Raw genomic sequence first — 18600 nt, 5'->3', positions numbered from 1 at the left:
ACTGCTCTAACAAATTTCCTGTCTTACAGGAAAAGCTTCAGCACAAAAACATGATGTCTAGGAGACGAGGGAGGGGTCAAAAGCATCAGTCTTGAGTTCCTTCATCCCCACAAGAGATCTAAGTCTAGGCCATTTTTAATTCCTTATCTACCACCAAATTGCTTTGACTGATAGTAGTTCAGATTAAAATCTTTATACCTATCTGAATTTACCACAAACTTCATAGTAATCTGGGAGTGCTATTTTCAGAGGTGTCCCTTGGACACTCCTGTTATTTCAGTTCCTTTGAAAGCCACAGGGCCCTAGTGGCAATGCCATACTGTCATGGAAGCTGTTAGTAGCAATTATTTCCATATAAATTATTCAGTTCTGTTTATATGATATCTTAGTGTCATTATGACACTAAGGTTTTAAAGAAGACAGCTTTTCTCAGGCTTTCATCATTTCACTGTTTAATGTTGAGTCAAAATGATTTTTTTATTCTATTCATGGCATATTTAATAAATGAAAAATGAGACTGTCAGTTTAATCCTCTTCAGTATTTAATGCATATTAAATATCCATAGAGCAGACATCACTGGCAGTTTTCCTTGTTTGCAAATGGTAGAGAGCTGTGCATAGGAATAATGAAAGAAAAATGCCCATGCCTTCCAGATGATCAATTTATCTCTTTCCTTCTCTCTCCCCACCTCCTCCCTTCTTCTCCCTCTCCATGTATTATTGGCTAACACAGGTCACAAGACACCCAAGCAGATAATTATTACAACTTCCAAATCACCAGAAGGTGATTTGTATCAGATTAAAACATTGGTCTGTCTAATCCAATATTTTCTACCTTGAGTAACAGTGAAGCTTCATAAATAGACCCTTTTACTGAAGCTTTTCAGACTTTTCATATACCAATATATTAACTTCTCTAACTGTGATCTTTCCCTGAGATAAAGAAAATGTCCAATGAGTATTTCCTTCTTACTTTGTTTGTCTTCACATCCTTCTTTTGCAGAGAAAAAGCATACTTTTCACACCCACTCTGGGACACCTGATATGTCTTAGTAAAAAACAACTGAAAGTCAAAAACTAATCAGAATCAGTATTACTCTCAAATATCAGCCTCATCTTAATGGGTGGCATAGAAATTTAATAAATAATGACCAACTACAGTAGATAATTGCTTAATTAAAGATAATAACCTAGCAGGTTTACCTGTCTATCAGTATTATATTCAGCCTCTTTTTGAATAAATCATATATCTCTTAAATTGGGAGTAGGTTACACGAACAGAGCCTCTGGCCTTTCTTCAGAATCTCTAGAGATCGTATCGCTAAAATTTGATGGTCCCTTTCCAGATGGCAGATATATAATCAAAGGAAAAATGAAGATTTAACTTGCCAAGAAAATAAATATTGTCCTTCCAAGTGGGCCCATCTTTTCACTTCTCACTGTCTGGCCATTGTGAGGTTTAGCCACTTTTATTATCCCCTCAGGCACCAGGAAGCAAGAACAAGTAATAAGGAGTTGTTTCTGAGTCATTTCATTTATTCTTCTTCAGCTATAGATAGAATCTTGCCAGGCCAAAGCAAGTATTTTCATAACAATAGATATAATCATGGAATAAATAGGAAGGAGCCATTTTATGCTCCTTCTTACTTCATGCCGACCAAACATTACAAGCTGCAGAGGGAATGCAACTTCTTCCTCTCATGAATCCGAACCATGTACCACCACTTACCCTATCTTAAACTGTGAGAATGCTCATGGATTGATTTATTAAATATACACAGTTTCTTTATATACAATGCAGGTAGTCCTCAACCTACAGCACAATTAAGTCTAATATTTCTGTTGCTAAGCGAGACGATTGTCAAGTGAGTTTTGCTCCATTTTACAACCTGTTAAGAAAATCATTACACTCGTTAAATTAGTAACATGGTTGTTAAGTGAGTCTGGCTTCCCCATTGGGTTTGCTTGTCAGAAGGTCACAAAAATTCATCACATGACTCAAGAACTCAAATATCTGAATTTTGTTTATGTGGCCATGAGGATGCTGCCACAGCTATAAGTGTGAAAAACAGTAATAAGTCACTTTTTTCAGTGCTGTTGTAACTTTCAATAGTCACTAAATGAAAGGTGGTAGATTGAGGACTACCTGTAATTCTAGGCGGTTCACAACTAAACTAATAAAACAATCCTGTCCTCCATATAAGAGGCATCATCACACCCTCACCGAGGTGCCATACATTAATCAGTTCTATATTCTGGCTCCCCTCCATCCCAGCCCAGTACCTGAGGGAAAAGCCTAATCTGTATGTCTTTTCAAAAATAGGAGGACAGGGCCCTTCTGTTATCTCAGGTGAGAACTGTTCCAAAAGTTTGGGGCAATCACAACGAACTCTACAGTACCATCAGATGACTAGGTTTAAGGGAAGGAATCTGAAGCACACTTACCTATACAACCCTGTGATGTAGGCACATGCGATGAGGGACAGTCAGCAAGTCAACCCTGGCAATAACCAGGCTCTGTGCCATTTAGGGTTTTGTTGTTGAAGTTGTGGCCCAAACGTGCTTCACTCAAAGCATTCAAATCACACTGAGGATATACTTTGTTTTTATTAGGCATGCAAACAGTGGAGGCACACTGGATTCCTGGCAAAGCCTTGTTGGGCAGCCCTGATCCAAGGCTGAACTGTAGCTTACATATTTAGGCCTTGTGATATTTTATATGCAAGACAAGGAAAAGGCTGACAGTATAAAATTACAACATAATGTCAGAATGTTTTTGATAAAACCATTTGGGCAACCCACTTATTATTTATCCCTTCCTATTGGGTCAGAGTGCCACCTCTATTATCTCCAAGATATGGCCACTAAATATAAACTAGATCATGGGTTTACTGGGTCATGGGTTCTGGACTGATTCTTCCCCAAATTGCCACTCAGGATTAATTCAGCTTGTTGTAGATGTTTTATTACAAGGGCATTTTAAGCAGTTCACATGTTTGTGTCTGGGGAAAAGAATCCCATAGGTTTAAAACTGAATACATCCGTGAGGCTAGTGCAGCTTGCACAATATAATGTAACATGGGTAAAATATGGGTTGCTCAGAACTGCATGAATTGCCACATTTTGGACGAGTTGTAGCTTCTAGGAGGTCTTCAAAGATAGTCTCATTTGGGGCTTTTTGTAGTAATCCAGTTGGGAAAGTGACTTCCCATGGTTATTACCGGTAAATGTGGCAAGAAAAGTCATAAAATGGGGCAAAACTCACTTAACAAATTTCTCACTTAGCAACTTAAATTTTGGCCTCAATTGTGGTCATAAGTCGAGAACTACCTGTAATGTCACATATGAGGATGTTGCCAATATTAAAAAACTTGGTTTAAGCTGTCTCTCTTCTATTTATGCCATAAATTTATTGGCCATCTATGTCCTACTTTTCTTCTGAACTTTATACTGTGTAACATTCATTGGTCATTGTTCCTCATTTCATTCTGTTGCCATACTATACAGTATTTTTTAAAGCTGAAAATTTTATTTTTGCAATGTATTTATCGGCTGTCTTTAAGGTGTCTAAGAGTCTCTCTCTCTCTCTCTCTCTCTCTCTCTCTCTCTCTCTCTCTCTCTCTCTCTCTCTCTCTCTCTCTGTGTGTGTGTGTGTGTGTGTGTGTGTGTGTCTGTGTGTGTGTCTCCCTGTCTCTCTGTCTCTCCCTCTCCGTCCCCCCCCTCTCTCCAATCTTTCAAATTAAATTCTATATTTTAAAACAAAGTATTTTCTGTTGTCGCGTGGTTTTCATTTGTTCCGGCTGTTGCCATTATCATTCAGATGGTTTACATTAATCTGATTAGGAGAAGCCACTGTGTTGCTCTTATTTGTTTTGTGAAACTATTTCCCTATACTTTGCACTTCATCAAGCCTGGCACTACTTTGTTTAAGAGGAAACAGGTATCCCACTTGAAATATTATAAATAATAATATAAAGTTATAAAAGGGCTAGTTTGTGCAGTGGTTAAGGCATTCTCCAGCCCTGGAAAGAAGGCAATGGCAAAGTACCGTATTTATGGAAAAAAACCTTGGCCACAAAGTCTTGCCAAGAAAACTACGGAGACTTCTCCAAGCAGCCACCAGGAATCAAAGCTGCAGATATGCAAAATCTATCTGTGGACTTCAGCCACCAGGAGTCAAAGGTGCAGATATGCAAAATCTATCTGTGGACTTCAGGATCCGAACAGTCTTGTAATAGAGCCAAACATGAAACTGGAATGTTTAAAATCCTCCAAATTGGATTTGAATATTGGAAATATTTATATTTTTAATCTGATTATAATCCCTTTACTGAACGTTAATCTTAATTTTATATTTTTGGATGTGATAAATGATTTTCAATATAGCTCTAAGCGATTTCCTCCCATAAATCTGTTAGTCCACAATCAATTTACCTGCTAAGAAACTCTTGATCAGTCCCACGAATATATGCAAAGGAAAAACCTCTCCTGAACAAGCTTTTAATGTAAAAAAATTGGAAGTGTAATTTAATTCTCCAGTCTTACGACAGAAGAAAAAAAGAGCGCTAAAAAAGTCTATGGAACCCGGAAGCTCCGTTACCAATAAACAATGATCATCCTAATTTTTCTAGCTCTGTCGTCGCGCAGGAGTCGAACAAGCGGCTCCCCGGAGTCTCGCGAGATCCCTCGCAGCCTATGTGACTTCCGACTGAGCGGAAATACGGCCTCTTTTCCGTGGCTGACCTGGAGCGAGGGGCCGCGTTGGTGCCATGAAGGTAGGAGCCGAGCCTTGATTTTTCTCGTATGGCTTCTCCCGGAGCTCATAAATAATCATGTTGGCGGACAGAAGGCAGCCGACGGGGGGAGACGGAACAGAACGCGGGGCTATGAATGTCGCCATCGAGGGGGATTGACACGGATTGGGGAAGGCGGGAGGGCGAAGGCGAGAAGCAATGGTGTTTTAGGCTTCCTTTGCAGGCGCTCTGTGTAAGGAGTTCGCCCCATCTCCGCTCCTTCTCCCTTGTTTCTGATGGCGTCTAATGAGCTTTCCCTTTTTTTCTGGTGGGATCTAATAAACTTTCACTTGTTTCTGGTGGGGTCTAATGAGCTCCTTTTTCTGGTGGGGTCTAATAAGCTTCCCCTTTTTTCTGGTGGGATCTAATAAGCTTTCTCTTGTTTTTTGGTAGGATCTAATAAGCTCTCCCTTTCCTTCCCCCCTTTTGTGCAATTATTTTTAGCTCAATATTTCGTTCCCTGCCACCGGCTGCCAGAAGCTCATTGAGGTGGACGATGAGCGTAAGCTGCGCACATTCTATGAGAAGCGGATGACTGCAGAGGTCTCTGCTGATGCTCTTGGTGAAGAGTGGAAGGTAGGGTGTCAGGTCTCTTTTTGGGGGGGGGGGGTGAACTCTGCATCGCTACCTTTTGCAGGGTTTCTTTCTGTGTAGCCATTTGTGAGGAAAAAAGTATATTCAAAGCTAAGGTTCGAGCTTGCTGAGCTGAATTTAAGCTGGCAAAAGCTTTTAAGAGGACATTAGTTCCAAAATTTCCCCCCAGAAGGTTCTTTGTCATTGCTATGGGAAAATATTGGATAGAACACATTTAATATAAGGGCGTTCAAAGCCTTAAAACACCAGGATTCTCCTTAGTTGTAAGATAAATCTTACAGAAAATAAATCCTGCAAATAACTTATGTTTGGGGATGGAAATGCCCCCATTTGTGCTGCTTATCTGAGTTAGGATCCTCAAGCTGAAAAGGAACAAGATTAATTATCACAGTAGTTAAGAGTGGAGCTATATTATTGACCATCGTTATTTGAAGTGAATGTTAACATGCAGTTATGATTTATAAAGTGCTTCCGAAAAGTTTAAATTGCTCCTTTTTGTAGGGATACGTTGTCCGCATTAGTGGTGGCAATGACAAACAAGGCTTCCCAATGAAGCAAGGTGTCCTCACTCACGGCCGTGTCCGTCTGCTGCTTAGCAAGGGCCATTCCTGTTACCGCCCTAGGAGAACTGGAGAAAGAAAACGCAAATCTGTCCGAGGATGCATTGTTGATGCCAACTTAAGCGTCTTGAACTTGGTCATTATAAAGAAAGGTGAATTGTTTGTCTTTTTTTCATTTGAAGGGGTGGGGAGAATTTGTCTCTGAAGAATAGAAAATATTCCTAAGCCCTTTCACTTTGGGCAAAGATTGCCAGCCTTGGTCCTGGACCATCCCCTTGGCATATAGTGGGGCATTACCTAAAGGAATAACATGACTTTTGACAAGGTAATAAGAAAAATAAAAGATTTCCAGGCTCCCTCTTACCTTTTTAAAAAAATAATGCTTGTTTTGTAAAGGATAGCATTCAGGGACGGATTTGTGATGAGGGATGATTTTTTAGTATAAGTTTGCTAATAATATAATAGCACCTATTGTTTGACAATTTTTCAAGGTGAGAAGGATATTCCTGGATTGACTGATCATACTGTGCCCCGTCGCCTTGGTCCCAAGAGAGCTAGCAGAATCCGAAAGCTGTTTAATCTCTCCAAAGAAGATGACGTCCGTCAGTACGTTGTGAGGAGACCACTGAACAAAGAAGGTAAGAAAGTGGAAGTAATACTTTATCTGTTTTGCTTTTCTGTTGGTCTATTTGAATTTTTACAGAAATCAAAGGAATCCAAAGAAATATGATAGCTAACTAAAAGTGTCAATTACTTAGTTTTCTTTTTACCTTAGACTTCTTAAGCTTGGCTACATCTTGGTATCAAATATCCTGGTTGATGTGCACATGTAGGTATATTTAGGTATATATCTAAATTTATTGTTGCTATGCATTTTTCAAAGGTGGCATGCAGTAGCTTTTTAAAGCGGAAAAACGTCTAATTTGTAGAAGTTACTATATGTATACAAGGTTTCTGCACCTTCTGCACTGCAGACAATTGCAACATCATCTGATTAAATCAGGAGCGTAAAATAATTTTTTTCTGGGATAAAGACTACACTGATACTGAGACTAAAATGTTTGAATAAAGCTTGACATTTACTGTGACTACTCTTTTATGATTTACAAATTCTGCCTGGTTTAGAATAGTACATTAAATCCATGATCAAACTGCATTATTGGTTAGTGATTTCTGCATTTGATCCAGAGGCCTTTATCTGCACATGAATGCTTGAGATCAGTTTAAATTATAAATGTTTTTGTCTCTGATTATCTTTCAAACTAGGTTTAGCAGAGGTGGCCCTCAATTTACAACCACAATTGAGTCCAAAATTTCTGTTGCTAAGTGAGACATTTGTTAAGTGAAATTTGCCCCATTTTACGATCTTTGTGGCCACACTTGTTAAGTGAATCACAGCAATTAAGTTAGGAATACGGTTGCTAAGTGAATCTGGCTTCCCTATTTGACTTTGCTTGTCAGAAGGTCACAAAAAGGGACGCTGGGACACTGCAACCATCATTAATGCAAGTCAGTTGCTAAGTGTCTGAATTTTGATCAGGTGACCATGGGTATGCTTCAATGGCTGTAAGTGGAAAATGGCTATAAATCACTTTGTTCAGTGTTGAACACTGAACTCAGAGAGTTCAGTTAACTCTCACTAATGAACTGTTGTAAGTCGAGGACTATCTGTATATGGTGATCCTGCATAGTAGTTTTCAATAGCAATACACATGAGAAGCCAGTACTCAAAGGTTCTGCCCAAGAACATATAATTAAACCATGAGTTAGAGCAGTGTTTCTCAACCTTGGCGACTTTAAGTCCTGTGGACTTCAACTCCCAGCTCTGCTGGTTGGGGGATTCTGGGAGTTGAAGTCCACAGGACAAGGTTGAGAGACACTGAGTTAGAGGACTTAAACTTTTGTCATCTATAGGTAGTCCGCAACTTACAGCACTTCATTTAGTGATCGTTCAAAGTTACGATGGCACTGAAAAAAAGTGACTTATGACCAGTTTTCAGTTATGACCTTTGAAGCATCCTCATGATCATATGATCAAAATTCAAATGCTTGGCAACTGGTTCATACAACCTGTTTTGCCCATCTTAGGAAAGAAGCCAAGGACCAAGGCACCCAAGATCCAACGTTTGGTGACCCCCCGAGTCCTGCAGCATAAGCGCAGACGTATTGCTCTAAAGAAACAACGAACTCAGAAGAATAAGGAAGAGGCTGCCGAGTACGCCAAGCTTCTGGCTAAGAGAATGAAGGTCTGCTTCCTATATATGCTTGGGGAATTATTTGGTGGGAGGATCATATTCCTTTTCATGTGGTTCTTGAATGTGAACTATATATCGGAGATAGATACCTTACTGCAGAACGTTGATAAGCTTAAAGTTGAAACTGGAGGAAATTGTTGGCTCACAGGATTAAACACCCACACATGTATAATAGGTATAATTCAGTTTATATACGTATGCATAACAGGTATGCAAATATTTCTTACTCCACAAAGTGATTAGCATGTGTGTGGGGGGCACCTGTTAATGAAGTACTGACATGGTGAAATATGTCCCAACACATGGAGCAAATAAAATAAATTATGTCTTTGTTCTAACCCAGTGATGGCCAACCTTTTTCACCTCGGGTGCCAAAACCATGCACGCGCTCACTTGCCCATCCCCATAATTTAATGCCCTCTCAGATCGTGTCCTCTGCGCATGCACGTATGACACCCCCACAAGTATGCACGCATGGCTTTCTCGGAGCCGGGGAGGGAGAAAATCCCCTCCACCCTGTTCCCAAACTTCCGATTTGGACAAGGACGAAAAATGCCCCAAAATCAGCTGACCTGCATGTGCGCTGGAGCTGGCAGGGCAACACCTCGTCTGCCTTCAGAAGTGGCTCTGCGTTGCACAGGCTCGTCATCATGGTTCTAACCCATCCCTAGTTATTTTAATCCACAGGCAATTGAGTTTTAAACTATGCAATTGGCGCATTAGGGAAAAGATGAATTTCTCAGTTAGCCCTATTTACAAAGTTGGCTGTGTGATTTTGAGCCAGGCCATCCTCAGCATCATTTGTGTGATATGAAGAGTGAGTGGATGAGGGTGAACAATAGATTGTGCTAGGAATATAAATATAGTAGTTTTACTATACAGAATCAAGTCTGTTGTTTCACCTAAAATGGCTTGCACTGCTTTAGGGAATTATTTGACTTTGGATATTGGGGAACAAGGAGATTGTTGAAAGTATTTCATGTAATAGCAAAGTTTATGGATAGGAAGATGAGGCTGGGGATATATGCTTAAGGCTGTTGGTGAGTTCACAATGTGAGTGTAGCTGACATTTCTGGCCACTGCCTTAAATATTAGAATATGCTTACATATTTGGAAACTGACAGCTAGAGATAGGAGTTTCTGCTATGGTGCTAGAAAATAAAGTGCTTGCAACTTCACCCAATGAATTTACAGCATTTAAAAAGCTGAGATGCAGTTTTATACTAATATGTAATATTCTTGGTCCCTTTTTCAGGAGGCAAAAGAGAAGCGGCAAGAACAAATAGCTAAGAGGCGTAGACTTTCTTCTCTGAGAGCTTCAACATCTAAATCTGAATCAAGCCAGAAGTAAGCAATGAACTGTGCTCCTAAAAACATTAAAATAAAGTTTTTATGATCAGAACAAACTTGATTCTATGTTATCCTTTTTGCTAATTCCTATCAGTTTAAATTATCAATGAATGTCCGTAGTCGACTTCTGCTTGATGCAGAGGTTTCATTTTTGTATCATTCAGGGCTATGACAATTTTGGCTTTTCCTTGCTCAGCAAGTGGCCTCTTATTTATATCATTCTTATAGCCATAGAATTTAGACTTATATACCACTTCACAATGATTCATAGCACTCTCGAACAGTTTATAGTGTCAGCACATTTTCCCCAACAATCTGGGACCTCATTTTACTGAACTCAGAAAGATGAAAGCTAAGTCAACCGGTTACGATCAAACTATTGGCTGTGGGCAGAGTGATCTTGCAATACTGTGTTCTAACCACTGACATGATGGCATATATATGGAACATATCTTTAAATTTAGCTTTAAACCTCTGCTAAACATTACCTCCTTCACACACAAAAAGCAGACGAGAAGGTATATTTGTATACTTTTATTTTTTTACGATAATATTAACAAGTGGTTTCTAAATCACTGAGGGTTCCTATACAAAAGTAATTTTAAAAAATTACCACCCTTTTATCTACAGAAAATTAGGTATTTGTTAGATTAAAGCAAGCATACAGCTGACATATTTGTACAACAGAATTATAATTATTGCATTGGTAATAAACAACTCCATTGTCAGTCTTTTCTTTCCATATTTCAAATGCATACTGAAAGATTCCTAAAGAAACTCATGCATTTCTCTTTGATTTTAAATCCTCTCCCTTTTTATACTTGGATTATCTACAATGCAGAATAATTTCCAGTTTCTCTTAACGGTGCTTGGAAGATTAAAAATAAATGTATCAGTTAATGTTAACTTTAAAGATGGTTTTTGTAAGTTTTCCTTAAAATATGAAAAAACTTTGGATGTTCGATGCTTCATTTTTAAATTACTAGAAGCTGTAAAACATGTTTTCCTAACGTTACTTCTATGAAGATGTGGTTAAGAGTAACATGCACATTTCTCTTAATATGTGTCTTTTCTACAGCTATGGTTATCTAATGCATGTTTTAGAAATAGCTCTTTTTAAATTATAAACTTAACTTGAAGCCAGATATAGTACAATGTCTTAGATTATGCAGATTAGTTAATGAGCATAAACCTGTCGTAAATGTTTTTCATAGCAAACCTACTTTATAAAATGCAATTGAAAATGGGAAATAGAAGCTTCATTGCTAATTGCTCTGTTAATTTATTTTTTTTACAAAATTATTCAATAGAGGTCTTAATTTATCTGACAATGGATTTTTCAGCCTGATGCGCAGTAATAACATCAATAATAGTACGTTGTGTGCAATTTTATATTCCCATATTTTTCCTTCTTACAATTAAATAGCTCTGAATTACGTGAATTTTTACATGGCGTTTGAGAGCAGATGCTTTCCACATAATCTCATTTAACTCAAGACTTGTTCTTAGAGTATAAATACATAAGGTTGCCCTGGGGGATACTTTTCTACTCCACCCCAAAACACATCGATTTCCAAATATGTATAAAAATTGGCTGTACAAATATTGTACTATTATAACTCTCAATACTCGCCTTTTATTGTTTTACGGTTTTCAAAAGTATTCATCAGCCACTAAAATATTAACCTTTGAGTTGATAAATAAAAATAAAACACTTAAATAAGTCCCACGGACTTAAGATATTAAGGTAGCCACTTAAGATATTAAATATTACCTACAAAGAATATGAGATCCCATAATTTGCATAATCACTTATTGTTCCTGTGTGGCTTCTAATATAGATGCAGTAAGAGCAAAATTGGCTATTCCTCTATAGATAGTAAGAGGGATCTGTGTCTGAACTTGATTTAAAGAGCAAATTTGGAAAAAGCTTGTGATTAGTGAAAACTCAATTGCAATTGGATCTCCACCTTTTGAAAAACATTGGAACACTGAATATTATTTTGATCTATGCATACTTATATTAAAATAAGATCAGAGGTGATATATTCAAAAGGCACACTTTGAGCTTTGGTATGAAACCTATGTATTAAATTCACTGTCACGGATCTATTTAGCAATCATTTTAAGTTATAGTTTGTTAACTAGTTTGTTGGGCAGTTGGCTAGGCAACCTTGGCAAGTACAAGATTGTTGAATGCTTGACAGAAATTGAACAAAGATTTTTGGTCAGCAATGCCTGTTTAGGGATGCTGGAAAATTTCAAGAATGGGACCCCCTCATGGAATTACATATTCATTATCGTAATAGGGGTAACACCCTGACCGGTTGGGATGGTCCATGCCAGAAATTTGGGAGCATGAGAACTGTCAAGAAATGGCTCATAGAAAAGTTTTACAATAAAACAAGGCAAAATGACAGACCTGTTTTTACCCTGGCTTATCTTTGCTTTTTTCTATGTGTGTTGGGGGAATACTTCAAGAGAATCGAGGCTGCCTATATTTGCTTTATAAAGAATTTCTGGAATTTTTGCAGAACTCAGCGCGTTTTTTGCAAATAAGAATGGTATTGTACTTGAGGGTGGCATATTCCTTTGTGCCAGTATCACATTTTTTTTAAAAACAACAACTGGATATGGGGATACAGTTGGGTCCCGTACTGGTGCTCCAAATATGAGAATATTTACACTTCTGGATCAACAGTCAAAATGTCTTACAAGGCTAACAGCAGTTCATAAAACCAGTTTTGAATTTGAGTTGAATTAACTAACTACACAGGAGTCAATAAGATTAACATTAGGTATAGCATGCAGTGTTTTATGGTGGCCCACGTTGCTCCCAATGAAAAGTAAACTATATCAGTTAGTTTATAAATGAAACAAGAAAACGATAGTGGTAAATAGCTTGCATATTTTTTAAAAAATCAAGAGCATTATTTTTGTCTTATGTTAAGATATAATTTTTATACTGTAAATATGACTGTATAGAATTGTGTTTCACAAGAGGTTTATTAACATAAAATCATGTGTAGATGAAAAACCATTATATTTGCAGATGGACATAAGAGATTCAAAAATTAAAATAGGTAATTGTACAGGAAGTGTTAACACCCTAATCCCCCAACACTTCCTTGAAAGGGTGAGACCAGAAACTGTTTTAAACAGTAACTTTTAAAAACATGGAAATTGCTTTAAAAACAAATTTCCAAGAATTTTGAAATGTGGCTTAGAGTAAATATTTTTTTAAAAAATGCTATCACACCAGATTGTTCCAAAAAGTGCAAAATGTTGTGTTTTGTGTAATGTAATAATTTCACTGACTAAGATTTGCAATAGTTTATCTCCAGCAGTACTACTAAAGAATGAATAATTATATGGGCAAAAGACAGCCTTGAAAAGTCATGATCAAGAATGCATTTTGTATCTAAATCTTAATCTGTTTTTAAAATTCATAATTGTTTCTTTACAAAATTATTGAATGTGTCTAAATCTTTATTACAACAACACTTTAAATGAATATCTGATGTTGGAGATAAACCCGGGAATTGTAAAGAAAAGTGAGGTGTGAATATAATAAGCAGGAAAATAAAATACTTTAACATTAAAAATTAGTATTTTCATGTTCAGTAAATTCATCTTCAAGTGTATGAGTATAAATACGTTTAACACAGATGTATTTAACTCAGCCAGTGCAAAAAAGATACATATCCCACAGGTTAGAGAAAAATAAGGGATGGAACATTAGTGCACTGAAATTTTAAGCTCTGTCCCATATATATGTATATACATATATGAGCGTGTACATATACACACATATATGTTTTGAGTCTGTATATCTAAATACACAGACCCACACATGCAATTTTCTATGAATGCTAAAAATGTGAATATTTCATGCCCCTTTATGTACCTTTGTTCATCTATTCTCAGTTTTCCTTTATAAAAAGTCTTAGAGCCACTCCGGGTAGATACCCATCATTGCTTCAGAAAACATATGTACAGTTTAAAAAGTTACTATGAAAAGAAGAAACAATAAGCTTTGCTTTACACAGCCAGGATTAATGTTATAATTTTTCTGTGAATTGGGACAGTGATGGCTTTTAAGAGGCCCACTTGCTAAAGCTACAGTCTATTCTTTTGAACCAAGGGAAATAACTGCATTTCATAATAAAAATGTACACGAAATATGTACATATAAATGTAATAGAATTTCTTCCATACATAAATTAATGTACTCTGGAGCTAGAAGGAACAAGTAAAAGAAAGAAAGCAAATTAATGTCCCTTTGTTGTCACTCTTCACTTCTAGATAGAAGGGAAGGATTAAATAGCATGGTTGAAAGTTAACTGTCAATTTGATTATTTTGAGTTAGCGTATTTAATTCATGTGCTGGTATAAATATCAAATGTCACAGAACAATGTTACTCTTAAGTGGATTGCACACAGCAGTTGTTTTAACTAGAATTCTGGAGCTTGAAGCCAAATTTATACATTCCCAGTTATCTCCTTTTTTTCTTGGTAAGTCTTTGATGATGGAATCTATATAAGAGGTGCCCCAAAGCATTTTCTGCACCACTCTACAGTGTCACTGGGTGGAGAATCAATCTTTTGCATTTTTTTCAGTACTACTTCTGGAAGGCTTTTATATGCAGCTCTGTATTCATTGTCAAAGGCCTCTGAAAAAAGGAAGACAATTTAAGAGTCAGAAAGCACAGAAATTGTACTGCATGAATTGATTTTTCACCCTTTTATTTCCCCACAATTCAAAATCCAAATATTTTTTAATGAAATAAAATACATCTCTTCACTCTTGGTTTGCTTGTCCAAAACCCCTGTGGTTTTAACCCTGTGGTGGTTAAAAGTGGTGGATTAAGTATGATAGGTCAAGGTGTAAGTCTATTCTTCAGAAATTCACTGGATGATTTCAGCAGCCAAACACAAACTTTTTTGGGAAAAATTAAGAACATTGAACTCTTTGAGGAACATGGCTATAAATCAAATAAAATGAAAGTTACAATATTTTTTTTTAAAACCAGCCAGTTTTGTTTTTAATGCTATACATTTCTAGTATTGTTTTGATTTTTTTTAAAAGCAAGAGTATAAACTGACATAAGCTAGTACTCCCGTCTTTCAGGAGAAAGGAATTTTTGGAGTAAATCTGAAGATTTAGCCCATGGATCAGTGAAACGTGCTACAAATTTCCTATCAAACAGAGATGAGTCATGCTATAATAGATTAACTTTCTTACCAATATCAATATTCTCTCTTCCAAGGGACACCAGGGATAGGAAAAGGATTTCTCTGTAAAAACTCCTGTAAAAGATGCATAGACATTTAGACAAGTTCAACCCCTCCTTATAAGGTTAGCCTATAGGAAGGAATTTATGTTAACTTTCAGGTGAGTTTCAGTAATCAAATAATCTCTAGCCTTTTTTCAGTAACAATATTCACATTAGTGAATCTAATTTTAGAGTCAGCATGCAAAAATCCTTTTAACTCTGAAGAAATGCTCTAAAAGGACCCAGATATTAGTATTGGTTTGAACTGTTGTTCTTTATTTACTGCCAGAATTGTTTAATGCCTATAATTGTTTCCTTTATTTCCAGTTGTAGATTTAGAACATAAACTTTACAATCGCTATACATACTAATGCTTACATATTCCAAGAGGGTAGGACCAAGAAAAAAAAGCATTTAAAACTAATTCCCCACAAAATTAGATTTTCCAGGAATAAAATTTACCTTTTTGTTTTTCATGACTGCTTCGTGCACAAAACTTGTATATAAACATATTTCTCTTTCCAATGGGTACAAATGGGGGGGGGGGGAGAGGGGAGAGGATTGAAATGGAATATGCAGAGAACAGGGAGCAAAGGCAGATGTATAAATGAGGTAAGGAATTGTACAGGTGTTCTGAAAAGGATTAAAACAAGAGGCCAGTAGACCATTCCCAGCATAATTCTTCAAGGCATCTTGATTATGGATGTTACACAGTTATATGTACTTCCACTAATTTTACTTCTTTTTGATAGCTGTTCTTGTCTTGTCAGGTGATATACACCACCTTCACCTATTGTAAGTTATCTGGGGGAAAGACCTGCTCCAAATAAATGCACAGGCTAACTTGTTATCTCTGGTTATCTTTACTTCATACCAAGGAAAGCATCTACATACTACCTAATGTGGCAAAAAAAGAGGACCCAATGGTCAACTGAATGCTGAACATATTCCTAGGGATGCATGGAACTTTTCAAAGAGTTAACATTCATATCTAAATGGTGATGCCCTTTACCTTTGCCGTTTCTCATCCCGCTTAATTTTCTGCACAAGGAGATTAATAGGTGTAACAACATCATTGTGCTGAATGCTCAGTTTGATGTTTTCAACTAAAGTGATTATTGCTTGTTGCTCTTCAGAATTGACCGAGGGCTTCTTTTCTGTAGAATCTAGAAGGGGGAAAAATAAAGTTTTTTGTTTTTTTTTAAAAAGCCACACAACCTAAAAAAATATTGTGCAGAATTGAGAGATCCGAGATGAAGGACAGAAGAAGAAAAGGGCAAGGAGGGAAAAGGGAAAAACTAAATTTAGTTTTGGTAACTGGAAGAGTAATGATCTGACATTTGGTACTCGATACCAGGGGGTGGTATTTACTTACTTTCCCTACCGGTTCGCAAATGTGAGTGAGCACGTCCAACATGTGCTTGGCCATCCGTGCATGCACTTTGGCTTGAAAATGTGCCTAAATAGGACAGCATAGACCCAGGGCAGGTGGGCAGGCCCACCCATGATTTCCACTACCAGTTCTGGCAAGCCAGCTGAATACCACCTTTGCTCGATACCCAGCACTAGATAGATTATGTATGATAATAGTTGAACACATATGCAGCATTTTAAAACTTTGCACAATATTTGATGAATGTTGTATTCTGCTGGAAGGCAAATCCATGAGGGTGATTCCCATTGCATTTTTACAGCAGAGCAGATTTGCTTTCTAAGCGCCGCCATAATAGCAACAGCAGCACAGATTTTATCAAAACAGATACTTCATTTCCTTCGAGTCCTGCAAAAAAATCAAGTGGAACAACAACGGCTGATGACCTCTTTCTATCGGCCCACCATAGAAAGTGTCCTCACATATTGTATTACAGTATGGTCTGCTGGTTTAACAGCTGCGGACAGGAAGGCACTACAGAGAGTGATCAATTTGGCATAAGAAACCATTGGTAGCCCTCTGACACCACTGGATGACATTGCCAGATTTTGCTGCTTTAGCTGAGTAAGGAAGATACTCAGAGATGATTCACACCCTAGTCAGTGTCTCTTTGCACTTCTACCATCAGGCAGAAGGCATCAAAGTATAGCCAGCCGAACAAACAGGTTTAAAGATAGTTTCTATCCTTGGGCTGTGAGACTTTTAAATACAACTACAATCACTCCATGCACACGCTATTTTTTTTTCTTTTTCTTTCTTTTTTCGTTTCTGTTATAATATTTGCACTAGTGAGGTTAAAACCAATTTTGTTGTATTTAAGTACAATGACAATAAAGATTATACTTATACTTATACATGCATATGGTCAACATCTTTTCAATTCAAAGTACTATGAAATAGAATCAAAGTTTAGTCTCATTTTAAGGGGGTAAAACCTTATAACAGTAAGAAAATCTTATTTATATGGAAGACTTTCTGTGGAGAACCAAGTTCTTATGGCATCAAAATCCTATTGTGTTTATTAAAGTGGAAGCTGTTATGGCTGTACTGGCCAAATTCTGATTGTGATGTTTGTGATTCTTTCCCTGATAATTCTCAATTATGTCCTTTTTTCCCCTTTGAAATGTTAAATGTTGAACTATGCAGTGTGTACATCATATCTGGAAATGTCTTAACACTGCAGAACTGAAAATGTTCTCTGCTCATAAAAAAACTTTGTCCTACTAATTTATGAGTGGGTTTTTTTAGGACATAAAAAAGACATTTTGAATAAAATATCTCTGAGGGAGATGGGCAGTTAAGAAATACAAAATAAGTAAGTAAGTAAGTAAGTAAGTAAGTAAGTAAGTAAGTAAGTAAGTAAGTAAATATGGGTAGTTAAGAAATACAAAATAAGTAAGTAAGTAAAAGTTGGTTTTTGTCATTTGGAAAAGTTGGCCTCAGATATGCATAAGTAAATAAATATTTCAGAATTTCTAACAACAGCAAAGATTTTTGTCTGGACAAAATTCTCACAAACATTTTACTCACTGTGATTTCTCCAAGATACATATAGTGGGTCCCCGGATTCTTGGTGAAAATTGATGTTGTCCCATAGTAGCTGTATGTACACTAGCTTGCTGTCTTGAGACAAGTTGGTCAGAGGAAGCTAGAATGGAGGAAGCATACTTTTTCTTTTTTACTACAGATTGAGAAATCTGCCAACATTTGGCAGCACCATATACACACATCCTAATTTCATTATTTTTCTACAAAAAGGGAACAGATGCCTGAAAGAGTTTGTATCTTCCGATTTAAATCAAGCCAAATTCAGGGGAAGAAAAATATATATTTTCCTCACAACAATCCTGGGAGGAAAGTTAAACTGAGAGTGAGAATGACTGGCCAAAGTCACACAGCTGGCTTTCATGCCTGAGATGAGACTAGAGCTAATAGTCTCCTGATTCCCTCTACCACTAAAACAAACTGGCTCCTGCAATGACATCCATATCTTCTAACTTACTCTTAAGCAAATCTCAAAAGGATTTAAGTGTTATCTCAATATTACTGTTCACTCTCATTTTAAGTCTTAATGTGAGCACTTAAAAGTTTAAGAATTTCAGTCCAGAGTTCATTAATTTTCAGTAAACAAGAAGAAAATGTAAAAGTCCCTTCTGCTTTATTCCTCCCCTCCCCCAAACCAATGGGACAAATCTTAATTTTGACCTTTCCATCAATATTTTGAATGGAAAAAGAACATAATGAACCATTTCTTCTGGACAATCCACTTCTGTAAACATATAAACCTCTCCCACAACCCTTGGACTGGATTGCCCTAATGTAGCGTTTCACAATCTCAGC

At 37.0% G+C, this 18600-nt stretch overlaps 2 protein-coding genes across 4 annotated transcripts in view; one reads left to right on the top strand and one right to left on the bottom strand.

Annotated features, from left to right (window-relative positions):
• Positions 1-4642: 4642 nt before the first annotated feature.
• On the top strand, positions 4643-9608 carry RPS6 (ribosomal protein S6). Its single transcript, XM_014057757.2, has 6 exons — positions 4643-4775; positions 5238-5369; positions 5889-6099; positions 6439-6585; positions 8036-8193; positions 9458-9608. The coding sequence occupies exons 1-6, from the start codon at positions 4770-4772 to the stop codon at positions 9551-9553; spliced, it is 750 nt and encodes a 249-aa protein (XP_013913232.1). The 5' UTR covers positions 4643-4769; the 3' UTR covers positions 9554-9608.
• Positions 9609-10071: 463 nt separating this feature from the next.
• The window catches only part of DENND4C (DENN domain containing 4C), a 72886-nt gene continuing 64357 nt past the window's right edge, over positions 10072-18600 (bottom strand). For all 3 annotated transcript variants that reach the window (XM_014057755.2, XM_014057756.2, XM_087716114.1), the window contains 4 exons: positions 17791-17908; positions 15841-15994; positions 14798-14862; positions 10072-14225 (listed from right to left, as the gene is read on the bottom strand). In XM_014057755.2, the coding sequence (XP_013913230.2) occupies positions 14089-14225; positions 14798-14862; positions 15841-15994; positions 17791-17908 (474 nt within the window). In that variant the 3' untranslated portion in view covers positions 10072-14088. The remainder of the gene's footprint in view (positions 14226-14797; positions 14863-15840; positions 15995-17790; positions 17909-18600) is intronic.

This window comes from Thamnophis sirtalis, unplaced genomic scaffold, assembly GCF_051295495.1.
Source record: "Thamnophis sirtalis isolate CommonGarterSnake01/CBP01778 unplaced genomic scaffold, rThaSir2_p1.2 scaffold_5, whole genome shotgun sequence".
Classification (NCBI taxonomy): Eukaryota; Metazoa; Chordata; class Lepidosauria; order Squamata; family Natricidae; genus Thamnophis; species Thamnophis sirtalis.
Note: the sequence above shows the minus strand (reverse complement) of the source record. Positions and strands in the feature narration are given on the sequence as shown.

Excerpts from the sequence above, each read along its gene's own strand:
- RPS6 (XM_014057757.2), top strand. Across the intron at positions 5,370-5,888 it reads CTCTTGGTGAAGAGTGGAAG|GGATACGTTGTCCGCATTAG; the intron begins GTAGGGTGTCAG and ends TCCTTTTTGTAG. Across the intron at positions 8,194-9,457 it reads TTCTGGCTAAGAGAATGAAG|GAGGCAAAAGAGAAGCGGCA; the intron begins GTCTGCTTCCTA and ends TCCCTTTTTCAG.